We start from the raw sequence: 18,018 nt of genomic DNA on the forward strand, positions 1-18,018 counted from the left end.
ACAGATACAAGTGCACCTTTGATATCATATTAATTGCCTCATTAATTAAATCAATGGATTAATTAACCTCACCCCCTCTTGGAAATCCACTAGCCTCCTATCTGAAATTGGTGGGAGGAGGACTCAGTATGTGTTGTAGAGGAAGGATCTCATGACAGGAAATTCAAACCAATGTAAATTACATAGCAAAGGATATACTAATTATTTATAAAATTCATTTTGCAGGGGTTGGATCTCTCTTTTATGTGGTTGGAAAAGTTCATCTTCTATGGTGCTTTGGAAGATGCAGCTCTTGTAAAATACTTCGAAAAGAAGTAATTAAATAGACTAATTTTTGTCTGATCATGCAAGGAATACCATTACAAAATCAACACCAACATAACTCACTGCACATAATTACACTGTTATAGTCCTGATTGCACCTTCACACTGACAACAGGCAGATATTCAGCCTGGACATTGTGCAACATGTACCAGCCTCTTTCCTGGGCTGCAGCACGTGCCAGTCTCCAAGAGGCTGCACCACACGGTATTGCATGCCTCAAGTGCCCACATCATTCTTATCACGTACCATCGCTAGGCCCGCACATGTCATCGGTAATGGCCTGACCAAACCACAGACAAAGCTGTGTTTACCTGCGAAACCACCAATGTTTCCCTTTCTTGACTCCTTCCAAGCCAAATGTCTGACTGGTAATCGCTCCAGAAATACTGCTGAAATCAATAAATTGATTGACTAATTAATTTCTGGTCATGTGATCTCAGTTGCAGTCACACTCTGGAAGAATAAGAACTATGAGGCATCAACAGAAGCCAAGATCATCATCTGCCTCTTCATCACAGCAGAAGCATAAAAGTAAGTACTCATTACATGTCATAGCTACTATTACCACATGTAGCATATCCTCTTCATCTTTGTCAAGTTCCCTTTCTTTGAGCAACTTCTTGTCATTGTCTACAGATCCTTATTGTTCCTCCTCCTTTGTTCAGTAGCCTCTGGCATGTCCAGACCAGTGACATCTCATGTGTCTGGACTAGAAGCAGCTATCATCACATTGTCAGGACCTGCAGCAAACTTTGGCCTGTCAGGACTAGTAGTGGTAGTAGCACTGTGGGATCCTGTGGCACACCTGACAATCATGTTGGAGCAGGGCAATGAACTGCTATTATCCATCCCACTCATTGAGTGGTGTAGTGAAGGCACCCAGCAAGTCCCCAACTCTCATAAGAACTGTGCTGGGGGACCATAAACCACACAGTGCAGTTCAGTACTGGTCTCCAACATATGCACCATCCCAGAACATTCCAGTGTTACTGAAAGGACACAGTGTTGATGTGGTGCATGAGATTCTGTCGATTCCTCCCAGTGCACTACTGGTTTTCGCTTCAACTCATAATTCAACAGCTGTCATTCAAAGCTCTTAAACATTTATATTGAACCATAATGGTCAGTGACTGGCGCGTTGTGTTAGAGATTGAAAATGTATCAGGAAGTTTTAAAGTGCGGTTTAGGGATTGGAACAGGATGAACTGTGTCATGCAGTACACTACATCAACCAACAGATGACCTCTGAGTATTCTCCATATCCGGATATTTACTTTTTTGGTCTGACACTATCTATAACATCACTGTACAATGGATCTATAACATCACTGTACAATGGTGTGACACTCATGGTGAGATCTGAAGGTTGATCCATTTATCTGCAACACTCCACCATTACAAACTTGTTCTGTCTACAAATGGTGGTATCCCATGTGCTGGAAAGGCTGAACCATGGACTGCTGTGTGCTCAAATTCTGTATAAAACGACTGTGAACTATCTCTGTAAGGATAGTGTGTCTGTAGACGATTTAGAACAGTGTATTAATATGGTTTGAGAGAAATACACACAGAATTTTCCAGTTTCAATAACTGTAACAGCAATGCTAGGACAGACAAAACATTCAGTGTCAGTGGTGAAAAACCACACATGTTGGACACACAGCCTATAACTTTAAATGAAAAAACAATACAGATAGGGGATAGGGAATTTCAAAGGACACCAGGTCTACTGAACTTCATTTTCCTAAAACCCTCAAAAACAATAAAATTTTCACCCAAAGATCTGGAGATGTATGGTGAAGTACTACAAGTGACCGGTGTACACAGGAAAGCAGGAAATAAACGCAGTGCGAAATGCAGAGACATGATAAAACCATACTTATTAGACAGTTGGTTAGGCAGTGGTGATGGTACTGACATTCAGCATAATAGAATGAGTATGGACACATTAGATCGAGAAATGTGCAAATGTGGCGTTGGAGATGACAGTGGCGATAGCGGCAGCAGTGGCGGCAGTGACCGAAGCTTCCCACATGGCGAATAGGATTGCCTTTGCCAGTGACGCATGCCTCACTGTGCCTCACTTTGGCGAAGCAGGCTTCGCCACACATGATACCCATGCCGTGGTGCGCTGCAGGAGTTGCTACCCTGACACAGCCTCTGTAGAAGAGAGAGACAGAGAATAACAAAGATTAAGTACAATGTTCCAGACATCATCAGCTGCTGCTGCTACAAGGGAAGAAGGAACACTGATTATCATTACTGGTAAGTAGAATGATTACATGTACACAAATTATTTATTTCGCTCTGAGTCTTTGGCATCGCCCTGAGGTCATCCAATACCACCCCATGTAGATGAAGGTCCATCTCCACCTCCTCCACCGACTGTGACATTTTGTCCCTGCCTGAATTGGGGAGAGCCATCTGTCCATCTCACTGATATCACCTAAAACCGCATTAATATTCTCAATAATAAAAATATAGGTACACACAAAAAGCTAAAATAAAAAATATTTTTTAATGTTCAATTACATAATATCTCTGATGATTCCTTCTTATCCTCAACACATGCCCCTCCCTGTTCTGCTTCTTCTACCAGAAAATCGTCTACAACAGTACAGAGAATATACGCCTTATTACATATATTTTGAAATTTTCGTCAAGCAGCAACATATTACGTACACACAGGACTAAAAATAAGAAAAATATACAAACTACCTACAATGCTGATGCTGCTGCTATTGCTGGCTTTCAGCTGCCAGCTCACCAATTATTGTGAAACAATAACACGACACATGTTCAATGCTCCGAAATTCTCAGTGAAAAAGTTACAGTTATCTATTTAGAAATCATGTACAACAGCAAAGACTCACTGACTGACCACTAAATAACAGTAGCATATTATGTATACGAAGAAGAATATATATACTTCTTATGATGCTGTTGCTGCAGTAGCTGCAATTGCTGCCTCTGATGTGTCTGCTGCTCCTGCCACTGATGCATCTCAGCATTCATTTCATCCACAATTTGGTGTATGTATGCTGAAACATTAAGAAGAGATGTATGTAATATCATTACTACGAAATTCTTAGTGAAAAAAATTTCAGTTTTTGATTTGAATGTTAACTTACCAGGTAACTTCCACTGCTTAGGCGGTTTGCTGCTACTAGCATTACTGCTGCTACTATTGCCACACTTCAGTTTTTCATATAAACTGCTAGCACACACCCAAGAAAGAAGACAGCCTGAAACACCAGCGAATGATAGCTGAATGAGGCTGGGGGTGGAGGGGGTAGGTTTTGTACAGACTCAAGCGAGAACAAATCAGATTGCAGTATTTGGGATATCTCGGTCGATTGGTTTGTATAGGATGGTTCACGCATGCACAAACGGGAAGTAGCCTCTTTAAAGGGCGGAATGTGGTTTCTCAGGTATCAAGTATCAAAGGGACGACGACTTCTAGACTGGGGTCGCTGGACTGTCCATGTGGCGACGCTCAAGGCGTTCCCTGGATAAGTTAATAGTGAACTACTGCTCAATATCCATTTGGGTGCCTTCGTAACCACACAAGTAACAGCCAGTGCATGGAGGAGTGTGCTTGTGTTCTCAAACGTCTTTATACACAGTGTATTATATTGTGAGTAACTTGAAATTTAATTAATTGATTTACTTTTGTCTGTACATACACATGCAGATAGACCACGTCACTCTTTTGTGATGTAATCACCAGTCAGTAGTTCCCAACGATGATGCTGTGGGATGCTGGGATTGCTGGCTAGTTGTCTGCGGGCCTGGGCACAAGTCTTCCATACACTGTAGGAAGCAGATGTGTTGTCGTGATGGGCCCAGCAAAGTGCAGTACCAGAGTTATTATTCTAGCACCATGCATTTGCTCAGAGCTGTTAGTGTGTTATAGAGTCTATTTGCAGTATGCGTCCTAGGAATGGTTTTTTATGATAGTTGTGGAATATTTATGTCCTTAACAGCGATGTTCTTTAGCGATATGTTAGCCCCACCGTCAATCGGTAGCACAGTAATCAGAGCAGGACATCGCATCTGATGTCTGTGTCATCTGAAAGCTAGTGCTTCCTAGCACCTATTACCTGTTGGACAGCCTCATAAAGGGTTGCTGCCACCTGACACTTTGTTCGGGTATTAGTGCGACTTCTGATTTCCCATGATGGTGTGGGGAAGAGGAGGGGAAATGGGAGGGGTGAGGCTTTCTCAGATGGATGGATTATCCCCAGGGGTCATAAATCAATTAACAGAACAATAGGTTAAGGGGACGGGGGTGGGCTATAAATCAATCAAATTTGCCCTGAATGTATGCAACCCACACTAACAAATTACTCCAGCACTGCCATTGCCATACTATTAATATATTATGTCTCATGCTGTTTAAAAAGTAAATGTTCCATGTTTTTTTAACTCAGGGAACATGATAACTGAAGTAACTTCATAATATTTTAATTTTGCACACCAATATCAAATGTATGTCTATTGTCTCATTATATTTTTGTATGATACACAGTTCAATATGGGCGTATTTGTGAACAGTGTTGCTGTAAACTTTGAATATAGTAGATAACATCACATTATGACGATAACTTGTCAGTTACATTTTACACTTCAATTCTGTGTTCAGTTCATGGAAGTGCAAGAATACTAGGTCTTTCTCTCTGGTAGCTAAGGTGAAACAGAATGGGTCTTACTGCTCCAAAATTGTAAGAGAAACAAAGACATCAGTCGCAAATGGTCACTGAAACATATTCAACGGTGATAAGTAAGAATTTATGCCAGACCGGGTCGAAACCGGATTCCCCACTTTATGTGAGCAGTCACCATGGGAAAAGGAAGGGAAGGGGGGTTTTGGATATAATGAACATACTAAATGCATCCAGAAGCAGGAATTTTTTTCCAGTTGATATATATGACATCAAGTGATGTCATGAAGAAAGAAAAGAATAGGGAGGTCTCGCTTCTGACTAAAGGAAAGTAACTAATAGTAGCAACTACGATCCTCATACTTCCAGTTCATCATAGTGTATCTTCTTATATCTTTTGTTGGGCCACCATTGTTCCTTCTAAAATCATCTGTGTTACAACATGTTCATGGTCTCTGGCTATGGGTGATCAGCTCTACGGCAGGTTGTGTAGTACACTTGTAGTGGAACAGACCCCTCCCCACTGACGCAAATGACGAAAAAGGAAAATGTTTATTTTTTTTTATTCAAATGAAATTACGCAATTAATTATTTAAATTATCATTTTTGTAAATTAATATTAAAATAAATAAATAAATTTTCTTGTAAACGCGCTCTTTGGTCGGAAGCAACGAAGACAAGGCATTGCTATCTCTGACTAAAGAGGTGCAGTAGCGTTGATAGACGTCCGTCAGTCGAGAGCGGCAGCAGTTGCAATTAAGATCTCTTACTGTGATAACACGCAGAGCAGTTCATAAGAACAGTGCAAGTGACTGATGTATTCTTGTAAATGATATTGACCAGTTTGAAGATTCGATAATGTCAGATTTCATTGCAACTCAATTTCGTATGGCCGTAAATAAGTACAAGCAATAAATGAATATGAAAAACAGCAAGATCAAGAGTTAGAAAAAAATCATTTCCATACCTACCTACTTCAAGAATCGGAGGGAGAAAATCAACGGAGACAATAGCATGACCAGCAGCTATCAAGAGAAAACGAAGACCTACACAGCCTACTGTAAAATTAGGTAAAAAGGGATTCTAAAAGCAAATTCACTCTGTTAAATCTAAAAAATTATCCAAGGTTGTTATTTCTGTAGTAAATTGACCCATATTGTCCGATACGGTCGTGAAAAGTTACATTCTCAATACTGCATTAAAAACACTTTCTTTTGGCGACTTAGAAAACTTTAATAGAAATTTGTTCACATAGAAATAAATTTTCTTTTGGCAATTTTACTTCGGATCGAAAATCAGGGGTAGTCTCATTCACGAGTTCCTATCCACCTAAACTTTAAAAAATAAACTACCTACCAAAAAACCAAATTTACTTCAGAATTGGCTACCTTTTGACAGGACACGAATATGAGGATGTGTAAAATTTTTTTAAAAATTGTAGACTTAAAGAAAGTATTTACTGATTTTGTCTTTGTCATTGTTAACATAACGTCAATTTCTGTTACATGTAACAACTTCAAAATTGAGTGCAACATTTCTGGATGAGCAATGCACATAATATAAAAGGAAAATTAGTAATATATTAAAAAAGGAGACGGAAAAAACGGTGACAGAAGTACATAAGTGCATTCTTATCAGCGAAGACACAAATGGTGAGTGATAAAATGCAAATTCATACTGCTTCTTTACGCAAGTCCTAACATCTTGTAATTCATACTTTGCCGCCTATATCTATCGCTTACGCTGCTATTGTTTGGTTGGAGAATGCGTGTGACGTAAGCCGAATTGTCAAAGAGCATTGTCTTTACGTACCCAGTGTTAGAGCACGCTTGGCGGAATACGCGAGTGCAGTGAAGTTTTGTAACACCTATATTCACATTTTTGACAAATTTGAAACTGAAAAACATCATTTGTAGTGCAAAATTTGTGTATTCGTAAAAAATCTCCACATCAATAATGTCGCAATTGTCGAGTAACGATTCGGAAGCCATGTTGCGCACTACAGGTGACGTCACAAGCCACGTCAACGAACGTGTTGCTATGGACACAGCTGACCTACAAGTAAACAACATGACAGACGCGACAGTCAATATTACTGATTTGGACATACAAAGTATGGAAGTGTGTAGTGTTGACAAAGATACGCAACCGATTAACACAGCTTCGGACACGTCAAGTTCTGGTAGTAGCCGTAACGGGCTTGGCCGAGAAACTTACGATAGTCCCAACACAATAAGGAAAATAATTTACGTACCGAACAGAGATCAAACACAAACACAAATTTCGAGTGCATGTGAATTGTAGAACACACAACCTGACAACCTGTAACTTCACAACCCGACACAACACATTCTGCACAGCAATTAGGCGATGTAGCAGGAAATGGAGCGTTTGCGGCCTTGCTCACTTTCCTAGGACACAGACTCGCACAGATCACACAAAAGATAGACGAATCGAGCGAGAAAACTAGGTATGACTTAACACAGAAAATGGATGAAACGAATAGGGACTTAACACGGTTAAATCAGAAGAGGGATATAACGCAGCAGATAAAAGGGGTAAAAGACGAAGTATAGAGCCTCACAGTGCAGTTAAAACACCTCACTGTGGGGCATAATGAATTTAAGAACCAATTAGGTACACTACATCAACAATAAGAACAATTACAGTCATCACAGAACAAACTGATTACTGACGTAGGAAACATGAAAATCGAAGTAAACAGTATAATGGAGAATTACGGAAACATTCCAACATAGGTTACAAAACTGTCAGATCGAATAGGATCACTAGAATTAGAGCAAAAACAAATCAAGGAATATCTAAGCTTAGTAAAGGAAAGTCTAGAAGACACTACAATGGCACAAAAGGTGGTGCATGAATACGCCACATGCCTTACAGGTTTCGAAAGACATCTAGTTGAAAAGGAGACAGAAATAGTTGACAGAGTAACGAAACAGGTTAAGACCGCCCTAGAGCAAACCAAACAAACGTCTGTAGAGACAAACACACAAACAGAAACACCTAGAACCGTCACTACTGACACTGCTATAAGCAAACCACCAAGCATTGAATTTGGTAATGAAAAGAGTTGTGGTGTCACCGCCAGACACCACACTTACTAGGTGGTAGCATTTAAATCGGCCGCGGTCCGTTAGTATACGTCAGACCCGCGTGTCGCCACTATCAGTGACTGGAGACCGAGCGCCGCCACACGGCAGGTGTAGAGAGACTTCCTAGCCCTCCCCCCAGTTGTACAGCCGACTTTGCTAGCGATTGTTCACTGACTGCTATCATTTGCCGAGACGATAGTTAGCATAGCCTTGAGCTACGTCATTTGCTACGACCTAGCAAGGCGCCATTACCAGTTACTATTGATGCTGCTAAACATGTACCGTCAAGAGCGATGTTCACCAATTATGGATTAAAGTTAAGTATTCCAGCAGCTACGTACGTTTTTTGTTAGTCTCATTTCCTTGACCTGTTCCAGACCTCGCGCCAGCCTGCGTGAGCTAAAACGCGTGCCTTTCGGCTTCCTCTCATAGTGGGTTGGCTGTCTTGCCAATCCACAACAAGAGTATTGTACGAGTACAAGATCAGGTACAGCAACGGTACACACCACAAGCGAAAGATAGAACTTCACCAGCTGTTAGCTGTTTCCACAACATGGCGTCAAGTAGCAATTATACACCGCATTGCTCGTGTAGTCATTCATCAACACCACATGCAACTTTCATAGACAAAAGCTTACTGAAGTACAGGCAGTTCCAGGTATTTTCTGCGAAAAATAAAAAAGTTCACCGCGTTGTCTTCCTCAAATCATTCAAAAACATTTTGCCACAGTATTGGAGTGAGGAGCAGAAAATACAGTATGTCATTGGGTACATACAAGGAGAAGCTGCCCTATTGGCGAATGAAATTGCAGAATACTGCCACACCTATTCAGATTTCGAAAATGCATTCCTAGGCAAATTTTGGTCCCAGGGAATTCAGGAACGATTGCGGAAAGAGGTATTCCACCCTGAACCATTCAATCCAAAAAGCGGAGGATTACATAAATATTTCGAAAAATATCTAAATAAAACTCGATATTGGGATAAAGACATATCTTATGTTGATGCTTTGGAAATTCTTAAAGAGAAGTTACCAATCCCGATCAGAGGAAGACTCGCCACAGTACCGGCAGATAATGTTGACTATCTTCTATCAGTACAGGACACCTTTGACCTGATTCACGAGGACGGTCAAAGGCAGAACAGCAACAACAGCAATAACAGTAACCGCAACGGCAATAACCGTAACGGTAATTACAATCACAATAATAATAATACACCCGGCGAGCAAACACAACTACTTAACTACCCGCGGGGGCAGAATGGTCAAACATATGGAAACAAACCGTGGAACCGCAGGGAAAACAGATACAATCCCGGGTATCAAAACGGCAGAAATAGGAACGGGGGCAGATTTCAGCCAAATCCACATTGGCAAAATAATAACACACAGAACAATAACAGAAACAACAACACTTTCGGAAGAAACAAGCGAGCCACATATCCAGCAACTGGCAATGCGTGGCAAGCGCAAACGCCAAGTGTAAATGTTATTGAATTGAATGACAACACAGCCAGTACACCCGTACTAGCTAACGGCAGCGTTGCCAACACCGCGGAAAACAGCACGCGACACTGCTCATCCCCGCGGAGTAGGCGGCAATAACATGAAAACAATAAACCTTATCAGATATGACATGGACACAGAGATGGAGGAAGATTTGTGTTTTGACGGAACAATTTGTACACATCGACAAGAATATGAGGTACAAGCGTTGGTTGAAGGGACACTAGGAGGCGTACCTGTGAAAATTGTTATGGACACAGGCGCATCCGTGAATGTAATGTCAACCAGCTTGTTCGAACAGATTAACAAGACAACAGTATTGCCTACCTTTCCAGTGCAGAATTGCAAAATATTAAGTGCTATGGGGAATAAGTCAAAGGGAGTTAAAATACAGACACTAGCACCTTTACACTGGTGAACATGGAAATAAAATGCTCATTTTTAGTAGTTGAAAAGCTCATAGTAAACTGTATCCTAGGAATGGAATTTTTCAGACAACACCAAGTTACACTGGACATAGCCATAGGTAAATGCACATTTCAGTTTGAGGGAAAGGTATTTTCTGTGGACATGATAAGAACACCGGCAATGCATAGTAGATATTGTCATTTGGTTAATCTCGAGCTAACACTACCCAAAATTCTATTTACAAATCAACAGCAACACTATCCTGGAGGTGACACAGAACATGTGAGCACACACGATATTATAGAGAAGGTACATGAGTGCAACAGCTTAACACCTGAGCAACAACGTGAACTTTGTGATGTACTGTGTACACATAAACAAGTATTTAGTAAAAGACCAGCAGTAATGAAAGATTACGTGTACAGAATGGACGTTAAACCACATGAAACCTTTTGCCATTCTTCTTACGCTATACCATGGGCCAAGAGGGAGGCAGTAAACAAAGAGATAGAACGAATGCTGAAATGGAAAATTATAGAGCCATCTCAGTCACCTTACTGCAGTCCCCTATTGCCAGTTACCAAATCTGACGGTACAGTAAGACTTTGTTTTGGATGCTAGAGCCATCAATAAAATTATTATCCCGGTAAGAACAAAACCAGGTAAGTTGGACGAGCAACTACTAATGCTTTATGGTGTAAAATTTCTATCAACTATCGATCTGAAAGCATTGCAATCCGGGACTCTCTGCTCATGACGTGATATTCTTAAATTACTCAGTGCATACTACCAAAGAAAAATCTCACCTGGTGACCTACGGAAACCTAAAAAATGTTAACCATGACGCTCTTCAAAAGGATTGCTCAGACATCCCTTGGCATGATATTAGCAATGAACCGACTTTAGACGGAAAAATTCGGGAATTATGTCGCAAAATTATTGCACTGTATGATAAACATGCTCCTCAACGCACTGTCAAGCCGCTCCGTGGCTCACCACTGCATTACGCCAGTTAATGAGTAAACGTGATGTTGCACATTGGGCCTTCAAGCGTAACCCAACTCCCGAGGCGTACGAAGCTTATAGGAAACTCCGAAATAGAACCAAGCAAAGCGTGAGGAATGCCAAAGTCAGACATGCCCGCTCTGTCGTATGCGACATATCAAAACCTGCCGCACTGTGGAAAAAGCTGCGCAGTTTCGGTTTAGGGAAGAGAAGATCTGACGCTGTTGATCAAGCGTCTGCTGGAGAATTAAATGATTTCTTCTCAACAGCTGTAAACTGCCACGCAGCGACAAATTACCAGCCCCAAGATATCAATCTCTCGAGAGACAAGTTTTTCCTAAAACATGTCACTACCGGCACAGTACACAAGGCAATTATGAGAATCTCATCCGAGGCAGTAGGAAATCATGGAGTGAGTATTGGCATGATTAAGAACGTCGTAGACGCTACTACTCCAGTTATCACAGACATCTTCAACCTGTCTCTTGTCAGTAGTACATATTCTACTGAGTGGAAGCAAAGTTTAATTCAACCTATACCGAAGACTGACAACCCTAAGTCGCCAGGTGACTACAGGCCGATCAGCATACTACCTGCAATATCTAAAGCCCTAGCATTCCTACCGTCGATCTTTACTAGAAGGGGCATAGACATTGATGAGTCGGCCTCCATTCACCATGGCAGCCATGCCCCATGCATTATACAGATATCGAACATCATCTGCTGCCAAGCCCTCTCTAAATAGGAGGGCCACGCCACTGCCAGTGGATGAAATGTGGGAAACATTAGCTGTGTAATCGATTAGATCAGCAAAACTGGCTACGTGGACCTCATGCAGAAGAGCAGTGTCTGTGTCCGCAGCATTAAGATGTCTTGCAACATGGAGACTTTATAGCGTGTTCTGAGTGTTTATATTGATTGTTGCCAACCGAAAAGTTTCTTGCCTTGTCTCCGCTTCAGGTCATGTCGTCATGGACGACGATAGACTGTAATATCATAGCCTAGACACCAGTGATTGACTGCAGCTCATTACTTGGTCGCAAGAGCGGTAATGTCAATCCCCTACATTCCTATCTCTCTCTACTGTCGGCGCGTCACATTTATTGTCGTCTGCTCACAGGCCACAAGTTGTCAGCTGCTGTTGTGTAGAAGTTCCAAAGGTCGGATCCCTGATCTCTTTACAACGGGCAGCTGATGGAGGGCCAACTTCCCTTGGCGTCGAAGCCAGCAGGTCAAGAGGACACGAGAAGACCGCGTCTTGAATGTGGAAGGTATCACTTGGGCCCGTCCGCGCGGCGATCGCGTCCTCTATGCCCACCGCAACGCCAACACTTTCCTGTTCCGTCATAAGGAGGAGGCAATCAAACGTTTCAAATGGCTCTGGGCACTATGGGACTTAACATCTGAGTTCATCAGTCCCCTAGAACGTAGAACTACTTAAACCTAACTAACCTAAGGACATCACACACATCCATGCCCGAGGCACGATTCGAACCTACGACCGTAGCGGTCGCTCGGTTCCAGACTGAAGCGCCTAGGACCGCTCGGCCACACCTGCCGGCCGAGGAGGCAATCGTCGGAAGACGCGCGTCTTTGCTTTTTTTGTTTTGGAGGTGATCGTTGCTTAAGGACATGAGCTTCCGTGTCAGATTGTGGGTGTTGATAGTTTGCCATCGTTGCCTCAGTAAGGAAGGCCGACGTCGACATAAGCTTGTTGTCGATGTCCATCTTTCCTTGAGGTTCGCCCGGTTATGGCGGTTTGGGGTGTTGCAGGCTTTTCGTCGCCTGGGGTGGTGGCATGACTGGGTCGTGTCCTTGTTGGACTCAGCAGGACGTCAGCAATCACAGGTAATCGGTGGTTTCTTTGTCGATGGAGAGCGTCTTAGCCTTTTTGACGCAGGTGAAGGGGAGGATCTCCGCCACCGCCCGTGGCGGTGATTCTTCGGTCGGTGTTGGCGTCGTTCGGCATTGAATACACTTCGACCTGACATGGCCTTTGTGGCCAGAGCCAGAACACATGCATGGTTAGCCGTCGTACATCACTATCGCATGGCAACTGCCGATGACCAGGTAAGATGATACGTTGAGGCCTCTTGTGGGAAAACGTACTCACCACATAAGAAACTCGGCTGACTTCATTAGTAAACTGAAATCATTGAAAATGAACCCGTCTGATATATTAGTTAGTTTTGATGTGGTGGCTTTATTTACAAAGGTTCCCCTTCCAGAATCTCTACAACTTATTGAAAGAAGTTTTGACAAAGAGATTTCGGCTTTATTTAAACATGTTCTGACCTCCACATATTTCTTATTTAACAACGAATTTTTTTAACGGACAGACGGAGTCGCCATGGGTAGTCCCTTATCCCCTCTGGTGGCCAATTTATTTATGGAGGACTTCGAGGAGAAGGTGCTTGAATCTGCTTACTTGAAACCCACGGTATTCTGGAGGTATGTTGATGATACCTTTGTAGTTTGGCCCCATGGTGAAGACAACTTGCAAGACTTCTTAAGACATCTGAACTCCCTCCACGATCAAATAAAGTTCACAATGGAAATTGAAAAGGAGGGATGCCTTCCATTCTTGAATGTTTTGGTTTGGCGCTGAGAGGATTCACTTTGGGACATGAAGTGTATAGGAAGCCGACACACACCGATCTGTATTTACGTGCAAATAGCTGCCATCATCCTGCCCAGACAATGAGTGTTCTCCGAACTTTGACTCACAGAGCGCATATTATTTCTGACGAAATCAGTCTGCAAGATGAACTTTCCCACTTACAAAGAGTGTTTGAAGACAATGGGTACTCTCCACAACAACTACAGAGGGCACTGAAAATGAAACCGAAAGAGGCCACAAAGAAAGCAGAAGAAGATGAAGAAACCTTTAAATCGATGGCCTTCCTGCCATATGTGGGTAGCCTCTCATCAAAAATAGGACGCATTCTCGGCAGACACAAACTAAAAGTGATTTTTCGTCCTCCACCTAAGACACCTGCACTCGTGGGCGCCGTCAAAGATGATTTGCTGCTCCGAAAATCTGGAGTTTACAAAATTCCATGTGAATGTGCCCTTTCTTACATCGGACAAACAACTCGTACTGTCCAAGAAAGATGTACAGAACACCAGAGGTACACACGACTTTTACAACCTAACAAGTCGGCAGTGGCAGAGCACTGTATTGATAATGGTCACAGTATGTTGTATGACAACGTCGAAATTTTGGCAACTACATCGTCCTTTTGGGACTCGATAGTAAAGGAGGCAATTGAAATTCGCTTGACGACGTACTTAATTAATAGAGATAGTGGTTTCAATCTTGATAAATCCTTGAATCCGGCACTTGCTGTAATAAACTCGCAAAGACGTCGTCACAGTGCAGCTCACAATGATATAGCTCAAAAATGGTTCAAATGGCTCTGAGCACTATGGGACTTAACATCTATGGTCATCAGTCCCCTAGAACTTAGAACTACTTAAACCTAACTAACCTAAGGACAGCACACAACACCCAGCCATCACGAGGCAGAGAAAACCCCTGACCCCGCCGGGAATCGAACCCGGGAACCCGGGCGTCGGAAGCGAGAACGCTACCGCACGACCACGAGATGCGGGCAATGATATAGCGATATGCCAACAAAGATCAACTGCGGAGTCATAGATACAACTCGCGCATTATGCACATCTCTGCCGCCGACCAACGTCTCTGGCGCATTTGTATCTGTGGCCGCATGCGCAGTCGCGCGGTACAACGGTATAAAGGGACGAAGCGAGCACTGGAGCGGCAGTCTTGCGGCTCACTCTGAAGATGGCTGAACGTTATACAGCCGAAATATTAGAAGAAGAAGGAGATTTCTTGCGGCTGCACACCCGAAACTTAATGGAACAAGATGATATGTGTTTTGTCAGTTCGCTTTTTATTTGCCGGACACTATTTTAAATCTAACAGGTCAACGTTTACCACTTCTCAGCCGCATGGCTGACATGTTTCCATATGGCCGGAAAGCCACAGTTATGACGTCTGGAGGCACCTCAAAAGGGCCAGATGGCGGCTGTCTCATAAAGTTGCATCTGTTCTGTTGGCTATGTGTGACGGAAAAAACACCACACAAATATATATGTACAGTACTTTACTGCTTATTTATTTTCTTTGGGCATGCACTTTGTTCAGAAACTTCCCGACATACTAAAACTTTGTGTCAGACCAGGATTCCAACCTGGAACCTTTGCCTGTCTTGGGCAACGGCTTTACCGACTGCGTTGCACAGAGGGCCCGTTTTAGGCACAAGCGATACAAGCTGAAGGGTGCCAAAGGCGCCACAACTGTAATATTTCTATACAGGACGTAGTACAAGCAGTATCGAAAACAGACACGAGCGAAAGTGTATGAATTAAAAGGGGAGGAGGTGAACGCCAAATTATGAGTCGCTAATGGGGAAAAATGTTCTTGAACTGGCCCTGTCTATCCAGCCACGACTCGCAAACCGCTCTCACAGCTTTACTTTCGCCATTCCCTCTCGCTTTATGTAGGTCAATAGATACCTAAATTTTTGAAATGATATGAAATCATTTAGAAAAGCTATTTCAGATATACATATTTCTATGGAAACCCTCTTGGATAACAAGAAATGATAGGACTTCCTTTACAGTTAACAAAGGTACAAGCAATCGGAATAGGTTCCCATATACGTGAGAGGCTTGAAGGAGGAAGTAACAGAATCCAGCATGTTCTCCTCGATCGTCGCATCGTCATGAGCGCCCCAGGGAAGTATGATGGTACCGCTGTTGTTTTCTGTATACATAGATGATCTCGTGGACAGCACCCTGCGGCGGTTTGTTGATGAAGCTATGGTGTAGAGTGTCGGCGTTGAATGAGTGTACGGGAATGACTTAGGCAAAATTTCTAGTTGGTTTGATGAATGGCAGGTAGCCCTAAATGTATAAAAATGTAAATTAATGTGGATGAATAGGAAAAACTAACACGTTATGTTTGGATACAGCATTAGTTGTGTCCTGCTTGACACCGCCACGTCGCTGAAATATCTGGGCGTAAAGTTGCATAGAGACATGAAATGGAACGAGCATGCGAGGACAGTGGTAGGAAATCAAATTATTGACATTGGTTTATTGAGATAATTTTAGAAAGGTATGGTTTTGTAGACGGCCGAATGATTAGAGAGATTAAGTTAATTAAAGGTAGGAGTTTTGCAGTAATAAATTTGATTAAAATGTGAAGGAATACTGGAAGCCAGAAGTGTTATGTGTATTACATTCTGTTCCGCAGCTCCGTGACGTAAGTGGGTCGGCAGAGTGCCAGTTAGGCAGCACGAAGAAGAATGCTGTGTCACCGGCCAGAGGAGGACGTGAAAAGAGTAAGCACGCTGCACGCCAGGGTGTCAACATCGAGGGCAGTAATCGGGCCGGTCAGCAGAGCAGCACCATAATATTCCACTGACCTACTGGGGAAGAAGAACCGCAGACATCAGCGGCAGAAAGCCGTATTTGAGGACCGCTAACCAGTTCGTCACCATCATCCGACATGAGGCGTTGGAGTGACGCAGAGCCCGTGTCACTTAGCGCCGCCACCAGTTCAGAGTCATCCCTGTCATTTCAGTCATCGTAATGGTCGCCATCGTAATGCAGGTCATCGCCTAAGAGGGGTCAAAATGACACCGCCGCTGTAACTATCGTCGGACGCCATCAATAGGCGTCTTGGTAGTCATTACTTTGGGTGCATTATGGTAATGCAGTGTCGCCATCGTTGTGGGATGTTGCCTCCACAAACGCTGTGACCAGGGCCATAACCGGGGACCCTGGCCCATCGCTGCCAGACTGCCGCAGCTGGGGATGGTCGCTGAGACAGAGCGCTAACCTTTCCCTTTGCCAACGGCCCCCAGCCGCTACCACAATAGAGACCTGAGGCATGTGGTTCCAGCCACCGCAGTACAATCCAGCAATGCAGTAGCGCCGCTGCTGAGGCAGCAGATTCCAGTTACGCCAGGGCAGCTACAGGCGCCGCGGTGGGCACGTATGTGAGCGTCTGCCAGCCACCTTCGTCGCTGCCGGGAACATTACGAGTGGAAGCAAACCTTGCCCAGAGAGCCCACAACCAATGTACTGCAGTTGATCAATGAATGTCGTTATTCTATCATCAGGAGCCATCCGATGGACACACTCCCACCATCCTCTTTCTTATGCCAAGCAGAGAACCTATTTCCAGAATGAGATTTTCACTCTGCAGCGGAGTGTGCGCTGATATGAAACTTCCTGGCAGATTAAAACTGTGTGCCCGACCGAGACTCGAACTCGGGACCTTTGCCTTTCGAGATACCGGCAGAAGTAAAGCTGTGAGTACCGGGCGTGAGTCGTGCTTCGGTAGCTCAAATGGTAGAGCACTTGCCCGCGAAAGGCAAAGGTACCGAGTTCGAGTCCCGGTCGGGCACACAGTTTTAATCTGCCAGGAAGTTTCAGAGAACCTATGTTCATATCCGGCAACAGGCAGTAGAGTCCCGTGTCTGCTAACACGGCCCGTTCACAGTTCGTCTGCAAAAGAAGACCGCATACATTACACTAGTGCGATCCGTTGTTGAGTTCTGTTCGAGTGTTTGGAATCCTCACCAGGTCGGATTGAAGGAGGAAATCGAGACAACTTAGAGAAGTGCTGCTACATTTGTTACCTGTAGGTTCGAACAATATGCAAATATTACAGAGATGATTCGGAAACTGAAATAGGAAGTGAGGCAATATTCTTTTTAATGAGCACTACCGGCATACGTTTCCAATAAGGACCTCTTAAGATAAAATTACGTCGATTAGGGATCGTACGGAGGCATACAACAGTCATTTTTCTGTCGCTGTGTTTGAAATTGGAACAGGAAGGGAAGTGACTAGTAGTGTTACAGGATGCCCTTCACCACGCACCATACACTGGCCTGCGGCCTATGTTCCTTTTTTTTCCTTTCTTGAATTTCGATCCCCCCCCCGGCAGAGGGGGGG

The 18,018-nt window shown here is 43.4% G+C and overlaps 1 protein-coding gene across 1 annotated transcript in view; it reads right to left on the bottom strand.

Annotated features, from left to right (window-relative positions):
* LOC126456365 (uncharacterized) overlaps window positions 1-18,018 on the bottom strand; it is an 83,222-nt gene that overhangs the window by 23,950 nt on the left and 41,254 nt on the right. Inside the window, exons 2-4 of the mRNA XM_050092118.1 lie at window positions 3,457-3,570; window positions 3,255-3,366; window positions 2,376-2,485 (exon numbers count right to left, since the gene is read on the bottom strand). Coding sequence (XP_049948075.1) covers window positions 2,376-2,485; window positions 3,255-3,366; window positions 3,457-3,570 — 336 coding nt within the window. The remainder of the gene's footprint in view (window positions 1-2,375; window positions 2,486-3,254; window positions 3,367-3,456; window positions 3,571-18,018) is intronic.

The sequence above is a fragment of the Schistocerca serialis genome, chromosome 2 (assembly GCF_023864345.2).
Source record: "Schistocerca serialis cubense isolate TAMUIC-IGC-003099 chromosome 2, iqSchSeri2.2, whole genome shotgun sequence".
In the NCBI taxonomy this organism is placed as follows: Eukaryota; Metazoa; Arthropoda; class Insecta; order Orthoptera; family Acrididae; genus Schistocerca; species Schistocerca serialis.